Below are 21,700 nucleotides of genomic sequence, written 5' to 3'. Positions count from 1 at the left end.
GGCACCATCCCACTCAAGGCTGCTCTGCTTCCTAGAATAGTATTCCCACCTCCGCCGCTGCCATGCATGCCCTCTGCCCACTAGGCCCACTTCACGGCCCCCTCTGCGGGGAGAGGATCCACACCAAGAGAGCCACAACCACAAGGAAGGGCAGCTGGCTCTTGCCCCTCGGCTTGGGGCAAAGGGAAGGCCGCCTGCCATGGCTGTGCCCTGCAATGCTCTCACAGCAGGGAGCACGCGGGGGAGGCTCTTTGTCTGCCCTCCTTCCAACCACCATCTTCAGGGGGAGAGAGGCAGGCCAGCAACGAAAGGCCTCGCCTGGAAGAAGAAAAGAGCCCTCCTTCTGACCACCATCTTGAGGGGGAGAGAGGATTTTTGTTTAATTGTATGAGATCGCTGATGTCACTGTTGATGTATTGCTTTGTGACATGTAGCTTGTATGTTGTGAACCGCTTTGATCTGGAGGAAAAGCGGTATACAAATAAAAATTATTATTATTATTATTATTATTATTAATACATGGGGACCCATGTATGTGAATGGAGCTATGCAAATATATCTGTACACATATTCTCAGGCAAGTAATGTTTCAATTTTTTATTGTGCACTTGTCAGAGACTTTTAATGGAAGAAGACCATAGAGATGTTCTAAACCAACAGCAGAACGGCAGGCTGAATGCTGAGCCTCCCTCCCTCCAGGAAGCAGGAAGGGAAAGGCAGAGACCAAAGGTACCAAAAATCCTAAGGAAGAGTCAAGACGTGCATCAAGACACTGAGAATGCACTGCTTTCCCCGAATGAGAGGCATTTTATCGGCCTCTAAACATTTCCTCATATTTGTCCCCATGACTAGTGAGCGAGGGAGAAAGTTGCGCCTCGGGAGCCAAGCGCAACAGTCAGTGATGACTGCTGCAGGGATTTCATGCAAATGGATTTATGAACACTGAATCTCAATTGAGAGAGCTGGTATTAATCTTATAAACTAAGTTGGCCAGTTTGGAAAGAAATGATGGTTTGGGCATCCTGCTGTTACAAATAATGCCACCTGTAATTAACCATGACCAATGAGCATCACAGAGCACTGGGGGGGGGGTCGCAAGGAGCCTTGGAAATCAGGGGCCCAGTCTTCAGGCTCCGCCACACGGGGCTCTTCTGAGGCTGCCTGGCATCACATTTGTCTCTGGGCTGGATTGTCCCAATAGACTTCTGGTACATATTGTCAAGTTTCTTCCAAACTCTGGCCATTTCTCGATAGTGTTTGCTTTAAAATGTATCACTAACATCCAACTTGTTCAAAAAACATAACAGTAAGAAAACACTGTATAAAATTTAAAAGCACTGTCTGTCACTTCTTACATTATAACCTGGTGGAGTGAGGCTGAGATGCAAGGAGTGAGAACTGGGCCAGGTACATTCATATTTCCAAACACCAGAGCGACAGGCAGCAGCTCTGATAGACTGAGCTGAGCGGAGCAACACAACTGGCCATCTCCACATCCCTGCAGCAGTCACACTGGCAGCTTCCCAAAAGGCATTTTGCAAGGTCTTGAGCAGCAAGTGTATATACATATGCTATCATCTACAGGTCATTTTGGTGTTTACAACTAGGACTGAGCTTGGTGCTTTAGTTTTCCTTTTGAAAGTGGTAGGATTTACCACAACAATCAAAACATTATTATCATACCACAAATACAACACTAACATATCAGAGTACATGTATTGAACATAGTGCACATGGCAATGCCTGGAAAGCCCTCCCCACACCCAGGACCTGAGTAGGTTAAGGTTTGGGATGATCCCGGTTTCACTGCACTGCCGAAGGACATTAGCTCCCTTCTTTGTCCTCTTCTTCCTTCTCTTCATCGTCATCCTTCTCTCCTTTGAGCTTCTGCCGAGCAAATTCCTCAATCACGATGTCCTCCGCACTGAAAATAATTAAGCAATTAGAAGCTGAGGCTTCCCAACAGGCAAACATCCTCTTTCCCCGCTTGCCTAGGACAACAGACAGGGTCCAGAGAGAGTGAGGTGACCAGGGCCAGAGGCAGGGCCTGGCATCTTTTATTATCTCCATAGGCCATTAACATGCCAGCGGATTCACCTTCATTCTTAAATCTACTCTCACCACAATGTCACTCCACAGCCCTGGAGAAAGACCCTTGCTGCCTTCCTCTCCCGAGGAACGGCTTCTGATGGCCTCTGCTAGCGTTTGGGAGGATCGAGGCCAGGAAACGTGGGCAGGCAACACACAAGGAGGGACCATTTACATCAGACAAGGAAGGCCAGGGCTTGAAGGCTGTGGCACAGCACAGCCTGGGCATTAATGTGTCAGGTAGAAAGGCTCTGAGGCTCTTTCCCTTGGCTGCCTTTGGAAGAGCCATGGAGCTGCCTCCCCCGGAGAGGCTTCCTCAGAGAAGGGGGGGACTCGGGGGGGGGAGCGGGCTTTGTTCGTGGCACCCTTGGTATCTTTGGTCTTCCCAGCTGTCTGGGCTGAGCCCCAGGGAGTGGGTGGTAGAAGGCTTTTGGGGTTTGTTTTAAAGAGACCATTAGTGATAGGGAAAACAAAAACCAATAAAGAATTTCTTGACATCTTAGGTATCCTTTGACATAGTTCTAAATATAAATGCATCCAGACCACACTTAGCAAATACTTCGGAAGCATTACAAGACAGAGAGAAGTTGACGATTGTTTGCAACAAAGAACAGAAAAGGATTTTTTTTCCAATTCTACAACTTTCTGCATAAACCACAACTAAAACTAAAATGCATATAAAGAAGCTTAGTTACCTCCTTACAGGAGAAAATGGCAAAGGAACACCAAGACACAGGAAAAGCCATGGGAGGGAGAGGAGATAAAAGAATGGGGGGGGGGGGGAGAGAACTGTAAGCAAAACGGTCCATGTTCCCTGTATTTGGCACACCAGAACCGGCGGTGCTTCAACACACTGCAAGGGCAGCCCTGCAACCCTCTGGAGGCCTCAGGGGCTGGGGCTGGGGTTCAGGGCCAGTTGCAGCGAAGAGGAAGAGGAGGAGGAGAGACACACTCCGCTCCTCCCTTCTGCACACTCCGAGGCACCTGTTTTTCCTCGGCTCTTGAAATGATCCATTTCCACACTGCGTATGAATACATTCATTCCAGGATCCACTTTTGGGGTGGGGTAAAGGTGCTTCTCAAGTACTGGGCCAGGTAAGATTCAGAATAGGACATGCTCCCTGCATAACAAAAATTATTTAACCCTGGAAATCGCAGAAGCCCTCTGAGACAGAATGGAAGGATGGTCCAGAAACCCAGTTTGCCGGCTATGTGTGGCTAGCAGGGCCTGACAGCACAATCCGCACGACTTCCATGGAAACCGCATTCGGATACCCATTTGGGGCAAAGCATCATTCCAGGAAAGAGCCTAGACGGAAGGCGAAGTGCTGCATCTGGCTGGCCAAACCTAACTGGTATCCCACCAACACCCGGCGAGATAGAAGCTGCAGCAAAGTAAGATGCTGGGGAGCTGGTTGCAATTTGGAAAAGCACTTTTGCCCTGGAGCAGGTGCCAGGATGGGGGCCTTGGGGGCTTTTGTGGCCAGCTGCCTTGCCACCTTCTGCTGATGCGCCGGGGGACTTGGGTTGCTTCAGGCGGCGGCTCTCTGGGCACTTCTATCCCGCTGCAGGTGGTTTCTGGGCTTTCATGGCCAATTAAGATCATAGTATTTTAAGTATTCATGTTCAGTATTTCCTACATTTTATTTCTAAATCTGCAACTGTATTTAAGAACGTCATGAAAATCCAATTTAGATTATGAGTTCAAACTTTGCCCAAGGAAATTGATTTGGGAGTGTTTGCTGGAGCCACTTCCTTAAGTGTTTATCTCTGGTCAAAAGCGCTGCCAGAAGACAAGGTGCCTCAGCTCTATTGAAGAGACTCAGGAAGGTTTGGAAGTTTCAGCCCCTCCCGGCCCCCTTTACCTTGGTGTCGCTGTTATTAGTGAATGCATCCAGAGGAGCAGAGGAAGGAAGGAGGAAATATATGCTGGTTAATTGAATTAATAATTATTGCTGAAAGATAATCTCATCTACAGGTGGAGAGTCTAGAAGAGTTTCTTAGGGGGCTAGTAAAAGGGGCAGGGAGAGCCCCACAGCTACACTGGCCACTTCATTTGGGGCCACTCTGGAGCATTATTCCCTGGACTGGCCACAATGGTGAGCACATGCACCAAGCTGAATCCACATCAGCCCCACTGACCTGTCCCCTGTATTTGGAGCTGCTGCGGTGGCTTCTTCATGAACAGGAGCTCCCTGTAAAGTCTGGCCGGCATGCAGCCCCTTCTGCTGGCGCCAGAACAGCCACCTGGACATGCGGTCAACAGGACTCTGGAGAGCCATTGCTGACCTCAGCAGAAGCAGAAGCACCAGCAGCAGCCCACCAGGCAGGCTTTACATGGAGCTGCTGTTCCAAGGCCCATGAGGAGGCAGTGGCGCAAAAACAGGCCGGCCCTTTCCCTGCAATGCTCTGCACAGAGGAGGATAGGACAGCTCTTGGCATGTAGGCAACTGGGTCAGGCTGAATCAGGGGAGGTCAAATCGGCCTGATCCCCCCGTCTACACACCAAAGGAACCCGAGGTCACCCAGAGTCCCCAGGAAACCCCAGGATCCCCCCAACTGTGCTTAGTTTGGAGCAAAGTGGGGTTAAGAGCAGAAAAACACAGATCCTCCCCATAAGTAGCCATGCACCATCAGGGCTGCCAGCCCCAAGTTCTCTGTCGTTGTTGTTGTTCTTGTTGTTAGTTTATTTCTATAGTGCTGTAAATGTACACATTCTCTGGGGTGTGTATGCTGTTTCCCAGCACTCCTTGGAAGGGAAACTGGAGAGAGAAAGAAGTCTGCGCTCTTGTTCTGCAAACTGGAGAGCCAACCTGCAAAATGCTCCTAAGGCAGTCTCTCAGGCCAGGAAACTCGTCTGCAAACGTAACGAAATCGCCAGAAAATATGTGAGTTTGAGTAACACACAACAGAGAGAGTTCTTAACAACTCAGGTGTCCAATGTGAACTCAGAGGCTTTCATGGCCAGCGTCCAGACTTTTTTGTGGGTATTTCAGGCTATGTAGCCGTGTTCTGAAGAGTTTATTCCTAGCATTTCTCTGGCGATGCCAGCCACAGAACATCAGGAATCAATGCTCCCAGAACATGGCCACATCGCCCAAAAGACCCACAAAAACCTATCGAATGTGCAACCTTATGTCTTCTAATAGAAATGTGCAAGTTGTTTGTAAAGCTGACCTCTGTAACAAAGGACATGACAATATCCAACTGCACTCTAGTGTGATGGAAAGGAATCATGGGCTCCAGATAATCATGGACTGCTTCTTTAAATGCCTCCTTTACAGGAACTACTCAGTTGTGTGTGTGTGTGTGGGGGGAAATCCAGGTGGTCCGTTCAGTCAAGCGCATGGCCTCCACCTGGCACCGGTCGTGGGGGCTACCTGTGCAAGTGGCCGGCTGATGTGTCTGGCTCAGGGAGCCTCGTCTCATGCACCCTTTGACCCCCAGTCTTCCCGCCACAGAGACCCACGTCCGATACTTCGAAGGGCAGAGATTCACCTGAGTGTCAGGAGTCTCTTCCTGGGAGCGAGAGCTGCTTGATGGTGGGACAGATTCCCCCAGAAAGTGGTGGCATCTCCATCTTTGGAGGCTCCCAAGAGAGGCCACCTGCCAGGCTGCTTGGACTGTGTCCTCCTGCATGGCAGGGGCTGGAGAGGACGGCCCTTGAGGCCTCTTCCAACTACGTGACTCTATGAGTAGGACAACGCAGGTGGCTGGCCTGGCTGCTCTCCCACAAACCCGTTTTCTATACAAAAGCCTTTACTCACTGTCGGCAGGTTTTGGGTGCATCAGGATAACAGCCATCTCCACGCCGACATCACTGAAAGAGTAACCAGAGTAAGTGAGGAGGATCCAAAGGAGGCTGGTTGGGGGGGAACTGGGAGCACACAGGGCTGGAGCTTTCCTCCTAACTATAGTAGACACAGAGAACCTATTGACAAATAATGAACTAGCACATGTTTAAGCCACACTGATTCCATGGGTTTCTTCTAGTTGGGGCAGAAGTTGGGTTCAAAGTCCCTCAGAGTCTCAGCGCTGCTCAGGAGGAGGGGAATTCTTCATAAAGGGACAATGGGACTTTCGTTCATGCAATGTAAGACCTACACAGGCCATTCCCAGACACATCACAAAAAGCTCCTCCAGACAGTATCCTCCCTCCAACTGTGGGAATGCATCCCATCTAACCGAGGCGCATCCCTCAATTCCCTCACCCACAAATTGCAGGATAGTAAAATAAGACACCATTACAATACTTGACAGCAATAAATTCTTCCTTACCTTGATGTGAGATCTCCCAAGATGCTGGAGAAAAAGAAAAACAATGCACACATTTACACTGATGAACAATACCAAGGAATGCGATGGCTTATATCTGGCTGATGCACCTCCATGCTGACTTACCTTTCAACCATTGATGCAATGGGTTTACTCTAGGTAGAGCCAACTAACAGGGTTCCTCCCTCTGTTCTCCAAATCAGAAGGAGCTCATGCTGATAAAAGTTGTTGTTGTTTGAGATAAAAAAAATGTCTCGCCTCTACAGTCCAATCTGCACTGCAGAATTAATGCAGTTTGACACTACTTTAATTGCCACATCTCAGTGCAATGGGATTCTGAGGTCTACAGTTCTGTGAGATACTTAGCCTTCTTTGCCAGAGAGCTCTGGTGCCACTACAAGCCCTAGGATCCCATGGCATTGAACCACAGCAGTTAAACTATGTAGTGTCAAACTATATCAGTCTTGCAGTGCCAAACAGACCTGCACCTCCTGGTCTAACTCACAATTGCATGATGGTGCCGACACGATGGAGCCACAGTCCTTATTCTTTGGGCTCCAGCTCTCCATTACTTTCATCCTTTATGTGCTTAAGAAGCCAAAGGCAACTGTTCCATTCATGATATGCTTGGAATTGTACAGGCCAGTGCCCCCTTCTGTCACAGCAAGCAGTGTGAATGCTCTACATTCATCCCTCCTGATTTGCGGGGCATCCATTCTGCCCCCCTCCCCCTCAAATAAAAAATATCACAGATATTCAAGCACCATTGGTTATAATGGTGCCGCACTCCTGTGCGTGCTGCTACGCACGTGCCATGGGCAGGTGCACCATTTTGTCCCTCCTTGTTTGCCATCTGCAAAGGACTAGACAGTGGACTCCAAGTCCGTGAATGGGGAGGGATGAGTGTACATGACTGCATCCAAGAACAGCTCAATTGGGGGGAGGGTCTTCATCCAGACCAGACTTTTGCAGGGGAGACTCACGGAAGCTCTGTGAGCTGGTTTCCCATCCTCCTTTCTCACAGAACCAATGCTCACCCTCCTCTGGATACCATCAAGTTGACTTTCACTTTGTAGGAAACCAAGATCCCGAGAACTTCCTTGTCCATCCCAGGTCTCAGGCTACGGAGAGAAAAGAGAGGAGGGATAAAATGCGCTGAGAGCCAGAGGCAACGAAGGCGGAAGGCGGGTGCGGAGAGGCTTCCTTACACAGTGGTGGAGGCCAGATTGGTGTCCTCGTGCTTCAGCTTGCCGTCCAGGGCCAGGCCACGCTTCTCGCGGTTGTTGGAGAGGGTGGGGGTCACCGTGTAGCTCTTGGAGAAGGTGGAGTTGGCTGCCACATTCTCACTGCAAAAGGCAAGGAGAACAAGCCCTGAAAGCATCCATCCACTCCTGACAGGACTGTGGGGGCCATGTGCAAAACCAGCACATGGGACTGACGAAAGGGGAAGGCTACCATTGCCAAGGATGATTTACAACTGGGCAGCATTTCTGTAATGAGGGGCATGAGAGTCATCCCCCCCCCACACACACACATACACACAACAGGCATTGGTTTGAATCCAGTTGCGTATCCCAAACACCAGCAGACCTAGTGAATGGTGGCCTCCCACTGACTTGCCATTCAGCAACTTATTCAGTTGAGTCTGATTTGACTTTTCTCTTCACCAACGAGCCGAGATCTTTCCCAACCCTCCCAGTTCTTTCTTGCTCCATGTCAACCAGATGCCACTTACACAAATTCCTCTGAGCATACAATCTTGGTGTATTTGTCCAGTGAATAGAGAACCACGTCTGTGATTTGCTCAACTAGAGAGAGAACAAGAGAGGAGAAGGAGGAGAAACATTGCACTCAGTCACACTGTCCAGGGGGGAAGTCAACATTTGCTTTATAGACTATACTAGCAAAGTCTCTGACTGAGAACTTAAGATCAGATCTTATGGTCCTGAGCAGTAATCTGTACTTAGGACAAAAAGTAACTGTCAGAGCAGAATATGGAGACACAGAATGGTTCCCAAAGGGCAAGGCTGCCTGTTATCACCCTGCTCTCCCTGGGTCCAGTATAACATAATTGGTTATTGGTGAGCAGTCTCAAGACAGAGCTGCTCTTATTGAGCAGCATTTTCATCTTTGGCTGCATCTGTACTGCAAAATTCATGCCGCTTGGTGCTGCTCTAACTGCCATGGCTGGAGGCTATGGAATCCTGGGATTTGTAGTTTTGTGAGCTTTCTCTGTCAGACGGCTCTAGTGCCACAACAAACTACAAATCCCAGGATTCTATAAGATGGAGCCATGGCAGTTAAAGACATGTCAAACCACATGGCTTTTGCAGTGTGGCAGAAGCACTTGACTTTTTAATGGCTTCCTGTCCCCACTCAGCTCTTCTTTTGCAGTTTCTGAATAAGGCCTAGCAGTCCCTCTCTTATCACAGCTGCAGAGAAGCCATGGTTGCAGCTGCTGCTGTTGTTTTAGCCTGAGGAGGAGGAGGAGGAGGATGCATCTGGCCAGAGAAGCAGAAGCCTCAGCTGGGGTCCTAGTGGCCCAGCCTTGCCCAGCCCTGTGAGGCCCTTGGGGTTATTCAGATGGTGGGAAAATGCAAGGAGAATCTGAACTGAATCTTTGTTGTTAATAAGCATTTTGAATTCATCCTTTTAGGCGGGGGGGGGGAGGGGGGCAACAAAAAACCCACACTTAATCTGGGATAATTGGTGCTGGGTTTTTTTCTGAGTTTCCAAACAGAGTTGGATTCTCAGATGGGTGACTAACTGATGTCAACAAACTGGGGACAAGCTGGGATAAAATTCTGCATGTCTTGAACAAGGTTTGAATACATTCACATCCTCAACTCCATCTTTATTCTAGTCCTGGCGCATGTGAGCAATAGAACTCTCAGAGATGCGCAGAGATGTACTTCCATGATGTGAACAACAAACCCAAGAGGCATGAGTGAGATTATTCATGTACTCAGACTAAAATGGGTGAATGGCTCTAGGCGCTCTACTGATTGCACAAACTAAGTTATATCAGTGTGTGATTTCAATAGGATTTGTTCGTTTTCCTGCATGCTGCCACAGAACCCATTCCTAGTGCAGCTGGAGCTCCAGAGCGCATGAATCTGGGTGCGGTCGCATAACGCAGGATACAGATCACTTCCAGAACAAGGGAGGATAGATGCACAGAGATGGAGAAATAAGCATGGAAGCCAGAATATGGAGTGGTCCTTGGCCACACAGCCTGTGTGAACATGAGCTACAGCCCTGGTTTTGTATCCCCCCCCCCCGGTTCATTACCTGATATTTTGATCTTTTTCACAATCTTGTTAGTAGTATTGTTAATGTTGACATTGACTCCAATTGGATCTCCATGATAATAAATCTGAAATGACATTAATCGTAACGTCAGATGGCGAAACATGTCTGTGTCCACCTGGTCTGTAACATCATTGGGTTGTGTATTTCTGGCACTACTTCATCTTCTGGGTCTCCCTTCTTCTACCTCTGTAATGAAGCGTCTTAATTCTAGCATTTTGGGGTTAGAAGAAAAGAGAAGAGAGTGACCATAGAGAGAAGGAGGCTCCAGGAGGAAAGTGTCTCACATAAAGCAAAGCACATTCAGGAGCAAAGCAAAACAAGGGCGTTTTCTCGGAGACGGACCTCCTTGTCCAGCGAGGCCTCCAAGTGCAAGGGCTTGTCGGACATCATGAACTGCCGCGTGGTCTCTGACTTCGGCGCTGGGCCTGTGTTGACTGGCGCAAACTGGATCTTACGGATCACCAGCCGCACGGAGTTCCTGCAGGCGAACAAAGGGGAGAAGCGCACCAGGACTGTCAAAGCCTGAAAGCCACTGGCCCAGAGACCCAGCTGGACCACCTTCTATTGAGTGCCAGGTCTGCAACAGACAGAGGACTTATGCATTGGGAAGGGGACCTAGGGCAGATGTATTCATGAATGATTTAAAGTTTCCCTGTTACTGAGTGGTTCCTTCCTATCCTAAAAAGAAAAGAAGGAAGGAAGGAAGGAAGGGAGCTCCCCTTCTTCCACTCTCACCTGGAGCACTTGGAGGGAGAGGACATGGCAGGGCAGCCAGAATAGCAAAGGACAAGAAGGTGCCAATGGGGCTGGAGTGCCAGAGTGGCATAGCAGCACTATGTGGAGACTGGCGTCTTGCCCAGGGAGCAGCCTCCATCTCTCCTGAGAGGTGTTCAAGGGGCATCCTCCCCCAGCGTCTCCCTGCACTATCTCTCTCTCTCTCTCTCTCTCCTGTGAGCATGGCGGGTGCATTGCAGTGCTTGAAGCATTGCACCCATGGGTTGCCCTTGCGTTTAAGGACAGCTTGCTTGGCTTGGTCTGAGTTCATCATCTTCCTTCTCTCGCCTTTTTCCTTCGAGATCATGCCTTTTGGCCAGTCATCCTGAGGATCTGAGCGGACTTGTTTTTATGGGTCACTCATAGAAAGGGTTTAAATTTTTTTCCAGTATGGAAATAGTTTTTTTAAAATTTCCAGCCTTACCTCTTGTGAATTTTCTCCTCCAAGTTCTCAGCACAAAATCCTTTTACTTCAAAGTCTACACCGCAAGACTGATGGAAAAATAGAAGAGCAAAGGCTTACAGGCAAATAGTTTCCTCAACTTCCATTTACAACTGCTGAGCAGAAGATAGGTTTTTTGGGAGGCGAGGAGACACCGGATTGAAGTGAAAATGCCAGAGTCCAATGGTCCTTTGGAGACAGACTGTTTATTCTGGCATAACGTTCTGTGGACTACAGTCAGCTTCCTCACATGTCTCTGCAGAATGGCTTATGTGCATCAAAAGGCCACATTGCATTTCTTTAGGCTCTTCCGGCAGGCCTTTCTTGAATCGATACCCAGCCACCGATCCACTGTTTGTATTGTTATTTATCATTTTAAGTTATATTTTTAAAATCGTTAACTGTTTAATTGTATTTTAAGGGGATGGGTGTGGGAGGTATGGAATGTATATTTTAATGTTGCAAGCCACCCCGGTTGCGTTGCGTTGCGCAGAGGGGCGGGGTAAAAATAAATGTGATGATGATGATGATGATGAGACAGTTTAAGGTCTCTAGAACGTTCCCTGTTTGCTGTGGGTACAGAGCACTGCACCCTCCGCCCGCGATGTGGGACCTGGCCCATAATCTAGAATAGATTAGCAAAACCATCAGGATGGCATACAAGAAAGATTAGAGAAAACCAGCATAAAATATGAACTCTCTCTCTCTTCCTCTAAATATGTCACCATGAAGCAGAAAACCAAGCAACAATTTCAGTAAAGACTTCAAGAACCTGGCAGAGTGAACAAAATAACCTGCAAAATGACTGGGGTCACCCTCACCCCTTTGTCTGCTTGGCAACAAAATGGCCCTAGCATTGGCCCAAACACGGTCCCCTGCCTCACTCTCTGCCTGGCTGCCCACTTGCTTCCTGCCAAAGGGCAGGAAAAGGACCTAACGGGCACACACTGCCTGCTTCTTCCAGTGCCTTGGCTTCCTCTTCATGGAGAAAACCAGGGCAGCGGAGGAGAGGGGGGTGGGCACATGGCCAGTGCACCCTGCAGCCGGAGGAGGGCCTGGCCAGGTAGCGCCTCTCCTCTAGGATGCCTCCTGGTGTGGTCTGCACCACTGCATTTGTCAGGCCCAGCCTGGCTGAGGAGGGCTCTGAAGCTGAGCCTGAACCTGAGCTGGCCCTAGCTCTGCCCTGAGACTCCATCAGAAGCTGTGGCTTCACAAGGCAATCAGGAGCCAAGCCTCCTGGCAGCAGGGCCTTCTAGGACTGTAGACACAGAGGAGGATCACATGCCTACCTTCAGCCGGAGGAGATCAGAAAGGCGTGCCTCCGGTCCCTGAGGAGGCTTTATGAAAAACACCAGCGCATTAAAACCACCTGCACTAATGAGAGTCATGATAAAAAGCCTGGGAAGGATGCCAGAGCATTTGTCAGAAGTTCTCTGAGTTCTCTGGAAAAAACACCTTGCTTCTTGACTCGGTTCTGATTTCTCACCTTTGGACTACGGACTGCCCTGGCCACTCTGTTCTTCTGGAACCTTTGCCCTGGACTGCCTGACTTCACTCTTAGCTTGACCCTTTGGCTTACACTCAGACTGGTTCCTGACTTTGTCTGCCTTTGCCTGTAAGAATGATCTTGCTCATAAATTCTGTGTGGAGTTTTTCTGTGTTTGTTTCGATTTGTTGTCAGGTGTTGGCTGCTTTCCCAGAGAGCACTCACTTAGTGATGCCACTTGCCTTAATATGCGCTTTGTAAAATTTGCTTTCCCCCCATGTGCCAAAGATCTTGTGATGGCAAAATGACGCAGAATAAAAGAGACCAAGGCAGAGTCCTTCCTACCCACCTTCCCTGCGTCATCTGGTCCTGGCTGCAGCGTGACGGAGCAGGGCAGGTTGGTCGCCATCTGCAAGAAGGGAGAGGGGAGAGGGGCTCAGAGGTCAGGCAGAGGAGCTTGGGAGGGGGAGGTCATTGGCTTCCACTGCCAAACCCGAAGAGGAAGGGAAGAAGTAAACGCTCCCGCCGGGACTGCCCCCTCTGCATCCCGCCACCTGTGCCTTAGAAGCGGCAGGAGAGACCATGCGCCCGCGATGTGGGTGCAGAGCCAGCACCTTCCTTCTCTGACTTGGCAGAGGAAAACGATGTTCACAAGTTGTAGGGCCCCACCTTTATTTCTAAATGTCTTTGGTTTGTGTGATCCACACAAATAGAGCCCTTCCAAATGAAGGAAAATATTAAGAACCAAAGTATTTTTTATCTTCACTGTTTTAAAAAACCCAAAGGGTGGACTAGGGACTCTGCTGGGCGACCGCCAGCTGCTTCCTCCAGGAAGCCCTCAGGCACCAGATGTTTCCAAGGTGAACAAGACACTTTTTGCCTGGCACCTGAAGGACCAAAAGGGAGCTGGCAAGTCGGTGGGATGTCTGTTTCTGTGTGCGCCTGTATGTCTATGGAGGCGCTGGGGGGCAACAGCCGCCTTAATATGGCTCTTCCTTGCAGACTGGTGGGTATTTCTGTCCCCAAATAAAGCCAGTTGGCACCTTCTGACTTTTCTGAGGGCTTCAGATGGAATTTGGACTGAGCTGACTGCCTCAGGCTGCTTAGAGGTTTCTACCTCCAACAAAGGCCAAACTTCTGGGGGAGGAGGGCTGCTTGGACTATAATGAGCTGAACTCTACTGGTGTGCCGTCTCATCTTCCCTGACTTGTGGTGACCCTATCAAAGGCTTCTTCAGAGGGGGGTTGCCATTGCCTTCCTCTGGGGCTGAGAGAGGCTTGCCCAAGGGCACCTGTGCCAAGACAGGATTTTGCCTATAAACACCTAAAGTTTTTTCCAGATGTAGCAGTACAGAGTCTTCTTGGGAAATGCACTGGTCTCTGCCTAATAAAGGGGTCTGTGGCTTCGCAAGGGACAGTGGCACCCTGGGTCCCAGGAGCAGTTTGCTGCTGATGGCCCTCATCTCAGTCCCCACCAGGGATGTAGCCGGGGGGGGGGGGGGGGGGGGGGGGCCCCCCCCCTTCCATTAGAAAAATGAATGGTGTGTGCTGCTGCGCCGCCGCACTCAAGCCCCATTATAATGGTGGCACTTAGTCTGGACCCCCCCCTTCCTAAAATCCTAGCTACGTCCCTGTCCCCACACGGTCAAGAAGACGAGAGGCAAAGCGTCCAACTGCTTGCAAAGCCAGACTGGGCTCTACAGGCAAGATGGAAGTGGCACAGGGGCAAGGGGCAATGGGGGCTGCCTTCCTTCCCCTCCACCTCGGAGGGAGGGGCTGCTGGAACTACCCCTTGATCCTTTTGGGGGTGAGCTGGGGCACTGGGGGCCAGCCTCCTTCTCCCAGACTTGTCTGCATGTCTGCAGAGCCACAGGCCCGGATCCAGCCTCTTGGGACACAATCAGGCTGTCTTATGGGCCTTTGTAAGGGGACTGAGACTTCACGGTCTCTCTCTCACACACAGAAACACAAACACACACACACACATGCAATCTAAGAAGGGTGTGTGGGTTGAAGCTTCCTTTGGGGGCAATGGCCAGCGCCAAGGGTCTCCCCAAATGCTCTGCGACATGCAGACAAGTCCCTCATCTCTAGCAAAAGGGAGCAGGACTCCTCCAGTCTCCATACTGCTGGACTTCCTCCTGTCCAGACAGGCTCAGCGGCCCTAAGCAGGAAAACCCACATCTTACAGTGTTTAAAGGAAAGCACAAACCCCAGAGCAAGCCCCCTCCCCTTGAAAAAGAGCCCAGAAGGACCTGGGGCCTACCTCAAAAGTGAAGGGATAGGCGTTCTCCCCCAGTTTCTTCATGAGTTTGTCCTGCAGCGGAGTGAGGGTCTTGGGGGCTTGGTCTGGCACAGGTGGGAAGATCTGTGTGGTGAGGACATAGAGGTCCTTCCTGAAGGTCAAGCCAATGACATCCAGGTCATCTCGGCCATAGCGGAACGCACAGGTGAGTGTCACATACACTGGTCACCCAGAAAGCGAAAGGAGGGAAGTGGGGAGGAAAGAGAGCCATGGGGCAGAGGGGCAGAGAGAGGCCATAGGAAGGGATGGGGAGAAACAGTCTTGTTAGTCCCCTTGCTTGAAGCATTTCTGAAGTCAGAGAGCAAAGGACGTCTTCTGTGTTTACAGCTGAAGCCAGGGAATGACTAAAGGTGGGAAGACAGGCGGGAACTCACCCCCCTTCAGTCCCAGCTCTTTTTGGGAGGAGGGTGGGCTGGAAAGCAAGTGGATATTACTGAGACCCCCCACCCCCCCACAAGGGCACTGCTCTAAACTCCCAGGCTTTCCTTCCAGGAACCAGGGCCTTAACTGCAGACCAAGGGAGGATTAGGACTCAAGGCTGGTGGCGCCAATCCCTCCGGCCCTGAGACTGGATTCATTGGATTCAAGGAGGGCCGGGCCAGTCCTGCCCACTTCTGAAAGTCCAGGGCAGTGGCTGCACATGCCCACAGCAATGGCACCGTGCCACTTTGGGTCCCATTTGGGGGTAAGTGGGATTTAAACCAACCAATCAATAGATGCATGGCTAAATATTTCTGCCAGGTCCATCCACTGCCCATCCTCACTGGGAAGGCAGTCCCTGTCCTGCCTGGCCACTTCGCCATGGGGCTTCTGGCCCTCTCCTCCGGGAGACAGGGTCCTTGGTGAGGCAGCCCTTTGGAGTCAGGGTTTCCCTATTGTAATTGATGTCACTAACTAACCTATCAGCAAATGTCAGGGGAGTCTTTGTCAGCTGGAAACGTAGCTTATTTAACTGTTTCCCTTACCTCCTACATCTGGAATCTGGACATAAAAATACTATAGTTCCCAAAATAAGTGTATCTAGTTTAAGACATAAGGCTACAACTTTTATTATATTCAAAAATAAAAAGCAAGCCTTTCTCTAAAGTCCTTATGTAGCCCCTGGAAGCAAAGCAGGAAGAGTAGCCAAGGGCTGGACCCAGCTCTCCGCGGATGCTGCCCCTTTGACTGACTCTTCATGGGCTTGAGACCCCTCCGTCGTTGCCTAGTTCCCTCTCAGCCGCCCACCGTCGCAAGGCAAGGTCTGGTTTGTGAACGCCTACACAAACGTGCAGAGAGCCCTACCTTTCCTGTCCTTCAGGTACTCCGGGTCGATCAGGATCACCCCGTCTGCGAGCCATGAGAAGAGAAGAGGCCGGTCAAGCAAAGGCCTTTCGTGGGCCCTCTGAGGGGCCCTGATCCCCCACGACATTCGGCTAAACCCACTGGCTCCCTTCAGCCGGAGCAGGAAGAGGCGCTCCTCTGAGCATCTCTGCATCTCTGCGCTTCGGGGGACTTGGACATGTTTGCTGGGAGCCAAGCGCTGGCGAGTCGGGGGTTTACTTCTCAGAAAGTGCCTGAAGGTCTCGCCCCGGACTTGAGGTTGCAACAGCGAGGGGCACAAAACAAGCGCTTCCCACAAGAGGAGGGCAGTGGCTCTCTTGCCGCATCTTTCTAAGCCAGTGGAAAGAGGGGCTTGAGCTCTTAGGAGCAGGGCCCTGAAACGTGACCCAGCGGCGACCAGAAGGGCACTTGGGAGCGGAACGGGGCTCGGTCCACGGGCCTCTTCCTGCCACCGGCTCTCGGCCCTTCACCCGCCCAGCAGCGTCTGGCCAGCGCTGGAGCTGGGCCCAGGGCAGAGGCAGGGGAGCCGGGGCTGGAGCTGAGCCCAGGGCAAAGGCAGGGGAGCCGGGGCTGGATCTGGGGGCACCGTCCATGGGGCTGGCCTTCCACGGAGGGTGGCGCCACCTGTGTCTGCCCAGGGGTCCAGCACAGCAGACCCTTTGCCACTGGGTCAGGCATGGTTTTAGTTTGTAAAATGGGGTCTCCCACCAGCAGCTTGTCTTCTTAGGCCTGGCTTATTCGGCGTCACGCGAAGGGCCCTGTCCCCCGCCCACTTCGCTTGCTGCTGCTGCTGCTGCTGCTGCAGATGAGGGCTGAGAGATGGGAGTTGAGAGAGCGGGAATGTATTCACTCACCCACAGGCTCCACCGACTCCACGTGGTCCACGAAGTCCCTCTTACCCAGGTAGATGGACAGCTAGGTGGGCAGGAGAAGAGGGAGCTCACAAACTGCTGGCCGTGCCATTAGGCTCTGCTTCTTAGGCCCCCTCCTTGGACGGGGGAGCATCGGCTGGGTTTCCCTGGCTTCCCTCCCCCACTCCCCATTCCCCACTGAAGGAGGGCAGGAAGGAAGGAGAACTCCCATCCTCTTGGCAAAAGGGCACAAATGGCCAGAAAGCATGAGGAGAAGGCTTTGGAGGACACGCACTGCTAGTTAATGTTGCAACATGGGTCCTGCATACCCAGATTCCTGGCAAAGCAAGGACAATGGTTGCGTGGAGTGTCCCCTGATGATCCCTCGGGACAAAGGCGGGGAGAGTTTGCAGCACAGACAGACAGAGGAGGCAACTGGGAGTGTGTCCGGGGCCTAATGGACAAGAGGGCTTGCCACCGTGTAATTTATCTCCCCGACCCCCACTCCAGCCCTTTTTGGACAGAGAAAGCCTCTTCAGTAGAAGTCAATAACTGTCCTTCAGGCCTGAGTGGCATTTCTGGCCCCATTTCTGGCCTTGTCTTACCTTCCCATTGGGGCAGGTCTTCTTATACACTCTGCCAAGCGAGAAAAGAAAAGAAAGCAAAGGGGGAGACTTAGAGGAGGCATGTAGGTAACACTTGTCGGTAGCACACCTTATTTGGGGGGGGGGGGGCGCCTGGCAGAAATGCCAGCTGGGGACTGTTGGAGGAGGCAACCTGGCCAGAGTGGGCTGCTATTTCTGCTCTGCCAGCACAGCAGGGGAAAGGGGGCCAAGGACAGGGAAGGAAGGGGTTTACACCAAATCCCGCCCGCCATGCCAGCCAGAGAGCTGGGCAGCTCCACATAGGAAGGGAGGCAACAAGTGGGGCACAATTCTGCCAGCGTGCCCAGTTCCATGCAGGCTGGGACAGTAGCAAAGCCCGGAAGAAACGTTGCCCAAGCCAAATAATTCCGCTTTTCCTGCCCCACGCATCTAGAAACGAAGCACCGAAACCTACTTGGATCCCTCGGCCATCCTTCCTTCCTTCCTTCCTTCCTTCCTTCCTTCCTTCCTCGGCGGCGGCGGCGGCGGCGGCGGCGGCGGCGGCGGCGGCGGCGACGGCGGGATTCCTGCAGGAGGAAGAGGAAGAGGAAGAAGGGAGGAAGGAAGGGAGGAAGGAAGGAAGGCGAGCCCTGCCGAGGAGCACCCCGTTTCCGAAAGCCCGCGGGGCCCTAGGCTTGGCGCTTCTTTGGCTCGGGGACCCCGGGGCCCTCCTCCAAGGCCTCATCCCATCCCAACGCCCGGTCCTCTGCCCCCCCCCGGGGCTCTCCTCCTCCTCCTCCTCCTCCTCCTCCTCCTCCTCCTCCTCGCAGCTGAGCGGCCTCGGGGCAGCCCCGGGGCTTCGGCCAGAGAGAGCCGCCCAGCTTCGGGACGTTGGAAGCTGTAGGTCCGGTGGGCAAGGAGCTCATGTGGGGCGAGGGAGCCCGTGCGATCCGGCTGCCCCTCTTTTTCTTTTCCTAAGAGGAGGGGGCCCGGCCCTTGCTCCAGTCCCCCTTTGCTGCCTCCAAAGCTGGGGGATGCTGGGTGGGGAGCCCCACAGGAGGACCCTCGCTCCCTCCTCTCCCCAAGGAAACGTTTCCCCAAAGCCCCTCAACGCCCCCTGCCTCCCCAGGCGCCTCCTCGGCGTTTAGCAGCCGGCCTTAGCCCCCCACCCCACCCCCTCGCGCTAATCGGCCGGTTTTCGGGCTGCTTAGCCGGGATGAGGCAGCTCAGGAGGAGCGCCTTAAAGGGAGGCTGCCGCCAGCCTTGACCTGAGGAGACCTGTCCAGGCCACGGGGGGGGGCGGGGGGGCGGCGAAGGACCCTGGGAAGGCGGGGGCACCTCCAGGGCTCAGCCCCCACCCCAAATATCTGCCTCGGGGTGGGGGGCTCTCTTTAGCAATGGTCAGCCAGAAGTGGACTAAATGGTCAAACCTGCCCAGAAAACTTTCGGGGCGCGGTGGGGCTGAGAGGAGCCAAGCCTTCCCCTGCGGACTCCTTCTGGCTCAGGGCGCTCGGGGAGGGGGGGGGGTCTGGGGGCTTTTCGTGCCTGCTTGCCTTGCCAGTCCCTCGCCCTTAAGGAAGAAAGGGATGGCGACCGTGGGGGGGGGGTTTGCCCTGGTTTCTTCTGGATGTTTTAATGGGGGGGGCATTAAGTGTGCCCCTCTCCACAGCTTTCCCCTTGAAAACTACTGTCTGGGAGTGAGCGCGCCCCTTTGCTTTCAGTTAATACAACTAAGACATAGTTCCTCCTTTTTCCTGATGCACTATTTTTATTTTTAAACATTTCCTCAATTAGGGTCGTGTTTCGTTTTCTGTGTTATGTTTTCACTTGATTCCATGGCAGACAGATTGTTTCTTCTTCAGCCCCCCCCCCCCAATTTATAAGGACGATTTCCCCAGGAGCCTTCGGGCAAAGCAGAGAAACGCGCGGAGGGCTGCGCTCCTTCCCTCCTCTCCTCCCGGGGTTTAGGGGCCGGGGCCGCCGAGGCCAGTTAGGGCCAGGAGCCCCTCTTCTGAGGTAAAAAGGCCCTTTAGGAAGGCGTTCCCTAAAAAGCATGTTCCTTGCTAGGCGCGGGGTTGGGCTCTCAATCAAACGAAGTGGCGCCGATGTTTCAAGCCAGCCGCAGCGGAGAGGCTGCCAGGAGAGCGAGGGCCGGCGCTTCCTGGGGCCCGTCGCCGGCAGGCCCTCCTCCCGCCGCGCGGCCAAGGCCTTGGCAATGCGGACACCCAGGAGGCCTAGCGCCTTGAAGGGGAGCTGTGTCTGTGGCCTCTAGGCCCCAGGGAATGGATGGCCAAGGCGCAAGGCAAGTGTGGCCACATGCCCCAGAGGCCTCCGGAGAGGACAGCTTGTAGCAGGGTGCCTGTCCTTGTAGGAAGGAGGGCCTTGGCCCTAGAGGAGGAAGGACCCCAGCACCGTCCTCGCAGAGTTTGCAGGCAAGCGGGCGGGGCCCCCCAAAGCCTGCCTGCGGCCCTCTCCTTCTCACATGGAGCTGCTCCAGTGGCAGGAATCCGTTCGCCCTCGCAGCCAGAAAGAGCTCAGCAATGGCGTTACATGCCAAGAGAAGGGAGTGAGCGCGGAGGAGTGGGTCCCAAGTGCCGAGAGGACTCCCGACCCGCGCCCGGGGCCTCTTATACCCCCGGAGGGCTCCCCCTCCCTGCCTCTCCGCCTCGTTGTGGAAAGGGCCGGTGTGTGTTGTTTGATCTGTGTTATGGCAGATAGAGTATTTTGAGCCGAATCCTATTAGCCTCTAGCTGGCCCTGCTCCCTGCTGGCCGCTGAGGAAAGAATGGGCCCTAAGCCTGGCCTTCTCCCCGCGGCAGGCAGCCCGCCTGGAGAAAGAAAGAAAGAAAGAAGATTACCCAGATGATAAAGCGGCTCAGGGTCAGGCGATTAGCCTCCGGCCCCACGGACTCCTCCGCGAGTGGGCGCCTGAGGCGGACGGGGCCCGGAGGGAGGGCGTGGCAAAGGGGCCGGGGTCCGGGGCGCAGGTGGGAAGCGCTGGCACCGGAGGTCGCTGGCTTCCTCCGCCAATGTCAGTGCCCATGCAAATAACAATGATAATGAGACTCTTCATTATGTAAATCTGTGTGGACCCACATAGAGATGATATCCTCGTTCAGTAATTGTCTTTCAGTTACAAATAAGTGACAAGGGGCCAAAAAGAAATTCAAGAAACAAGGCAAATGAGGACAGAGAGAGAGAGAGCAGGCCTAGAAGTTATTTTTTTTCATCCGGGGCTTCCTTCCTCCCTGGAAGGAGACACGTGACCAGCGGAGTGTCCATGGTTCTGTCCTGGCCCAGGGCTATTCAGTATCAGTGACTTGGGGTAAGAACGGGGGGGGGGGCTGTTCACATTTGCAGGTGACAACAAATTAGGAGAGTGGCTAATACTCCAGACAGGATCAAGTTCAAAATGACCTGAAAGATTAGAAAACTGGGCCAAAACTATAAAATGAATGTCAATCGGGAGAACTGTAAGGTGCTTCGGAGAAAAAAGGATGAGAGGCACAGATATGACGAGGGACACCTGGCTTGAGAAGCTCTGAAAGGGGACTTGTCTGGAATCAGTATGACTTTGGTTTTTGGTTTTGGTTTCTTTGGCGGGAGAGGGAGATGATGAATGATGTGACTTAAGACAAACAAACCCATGATGACTGCTAACATCATTAAATGTATTTATGTGCTATTCCAAAACTATCTTTTTGGAATAGAATTCAAGGACATCAACGTGTTCGCTGAGGAAAATCACTTTGTAAAGGGATGTGCAGCACCTTTGAGACCAGCTGAAGAAAGAAATCGGCAGCATGCTGGTTTGGAGACTGAGCCGACATCTGCGGCATCTGATGAAGTCGACTCAAGTCCAGGAACGCTCCTTCTGTCTTCAGTCTCAAAGGTGCTGCAAGACCCCTTTGCAAATGTTCTGGGCAGTCCTTTCCGGGATCCCGTTTGTGTTTATAAGTGCTTCTTTCTTCTAACATTGTTAAAAGGAACATGTTAGTCTGCCCAGGACTGGAGCCACCTCGATGCCGACTGGGAGAGGGTGTTAGGGCAGGTGGGGTGGAGGCACTGCGAAGCACGGGTACGGGACTCAAAGAGGGCTCCTCCTCAGGTGATCCAGACGTCCTCCTTTCCAGGACATGACCTACATTTCAACTTTCTCTCCAGGAGGAATTCCAAATGTCCTCCATTTTTAGCATGGCTAATAGCGTGTATGTACATTTATATTAGTGTTTTTATCTTTTGTAATGTCCTACATTTGGGGG

General features: G+C 52.4%; 1 protein-coding gene across 3 annotated transcripts; it reads right to left on the bottom strand.

Annotated features, from left to right (window-relative positions):
* Positions 1-582: 582 nt before the first annotated feature.
* On the bottom strand, positions 583-17,961 carry ARR3 (arrestin 3). Of its 3 annotated transcripts, XM_042478303.1 has the most exons (16): positions 17,915-17,961; positions 17,461-17,491; positions 16,859-16,919; positions 15,966-16,010; positions 14,643-14,842; positions 12,727-12,786; positions 10,874-10,941; positions 10,018-10,153; positions 9,655-9,739; positions 8,099-8,171; positions 7,572-7,709; positions 7,401-7,484; positions 6,367-6,390; positions 5,856-5,908; positions 3,954-3,963; positions 583-1,924 (listed from the first exon to the last, which is right to left on the bottom strand). In XM_042478303.1, exons 1-16 carry the CDS (start codon positions 17,929-17,931, stop codon positions 1,825-1,827), a joined length of 1,185 nt encoding a protein of 394 aa, XP_042334237.1. In that variant the 5' UTR covers positions 17,932-17,961; the 3' UTR covers positions 583-1,824. The 3 variants fall into 3 exon arrangements, with proteins under 3 accessions (XP_042334237.1, XP_042334238.1, XP_042334236.1); XM_042478304.1 differs by lacking the exon at positions 3,954-3,963; XM_042478302.1 differs by lacking the exons at positions 583-1,924; positions 3,954-3,963 and adding an exon at positions 3,970-4,945.
* Positions 17,962-21,700: the final 3,739 nt, after the last annotated feature.

This window comes from Sceloporus undulatus, chromosome 7 (assembly GCF_019175285.1).
Source record: "Sceloporus undulatus isolate JIND9_A2432 ecotype Alabama chromosome 7, SceUnd_v1.1, whole genome shotgun sequence".
NCBI classification, from domain to species: Eukaryota; Metazoa; Chordata; class Lepidosauria; order Squamata; family Phrynosomatidae; genus Sceloporus; species Sceloporus undulatus.
The sequence above is the reverse complement of the archived record's forward strand: the minus strand, read 5'-3'. Positions and strand labels throughout refer to the sequence as shown.

Bases quoted from the DNA above. Each gene is read 5' to 3' on its own strand.
- ARR3 (XM_042478302.1), bottom strand. The intron at 9,740-10,017 runs GTCCGTCTCCGA...ATGTCATTTCAG, and splicing joins AGGCCTCGCTGGACAAGGAG to ATTTATTATCATGGAGATCC. The intron at 8,172-9,654 runs GTAATGAACCGG...TTCTCTCTCTAG, and splicing joins GAAAAAGATCAAAATATCAG to TTGAGCAAATCACAGACGTG.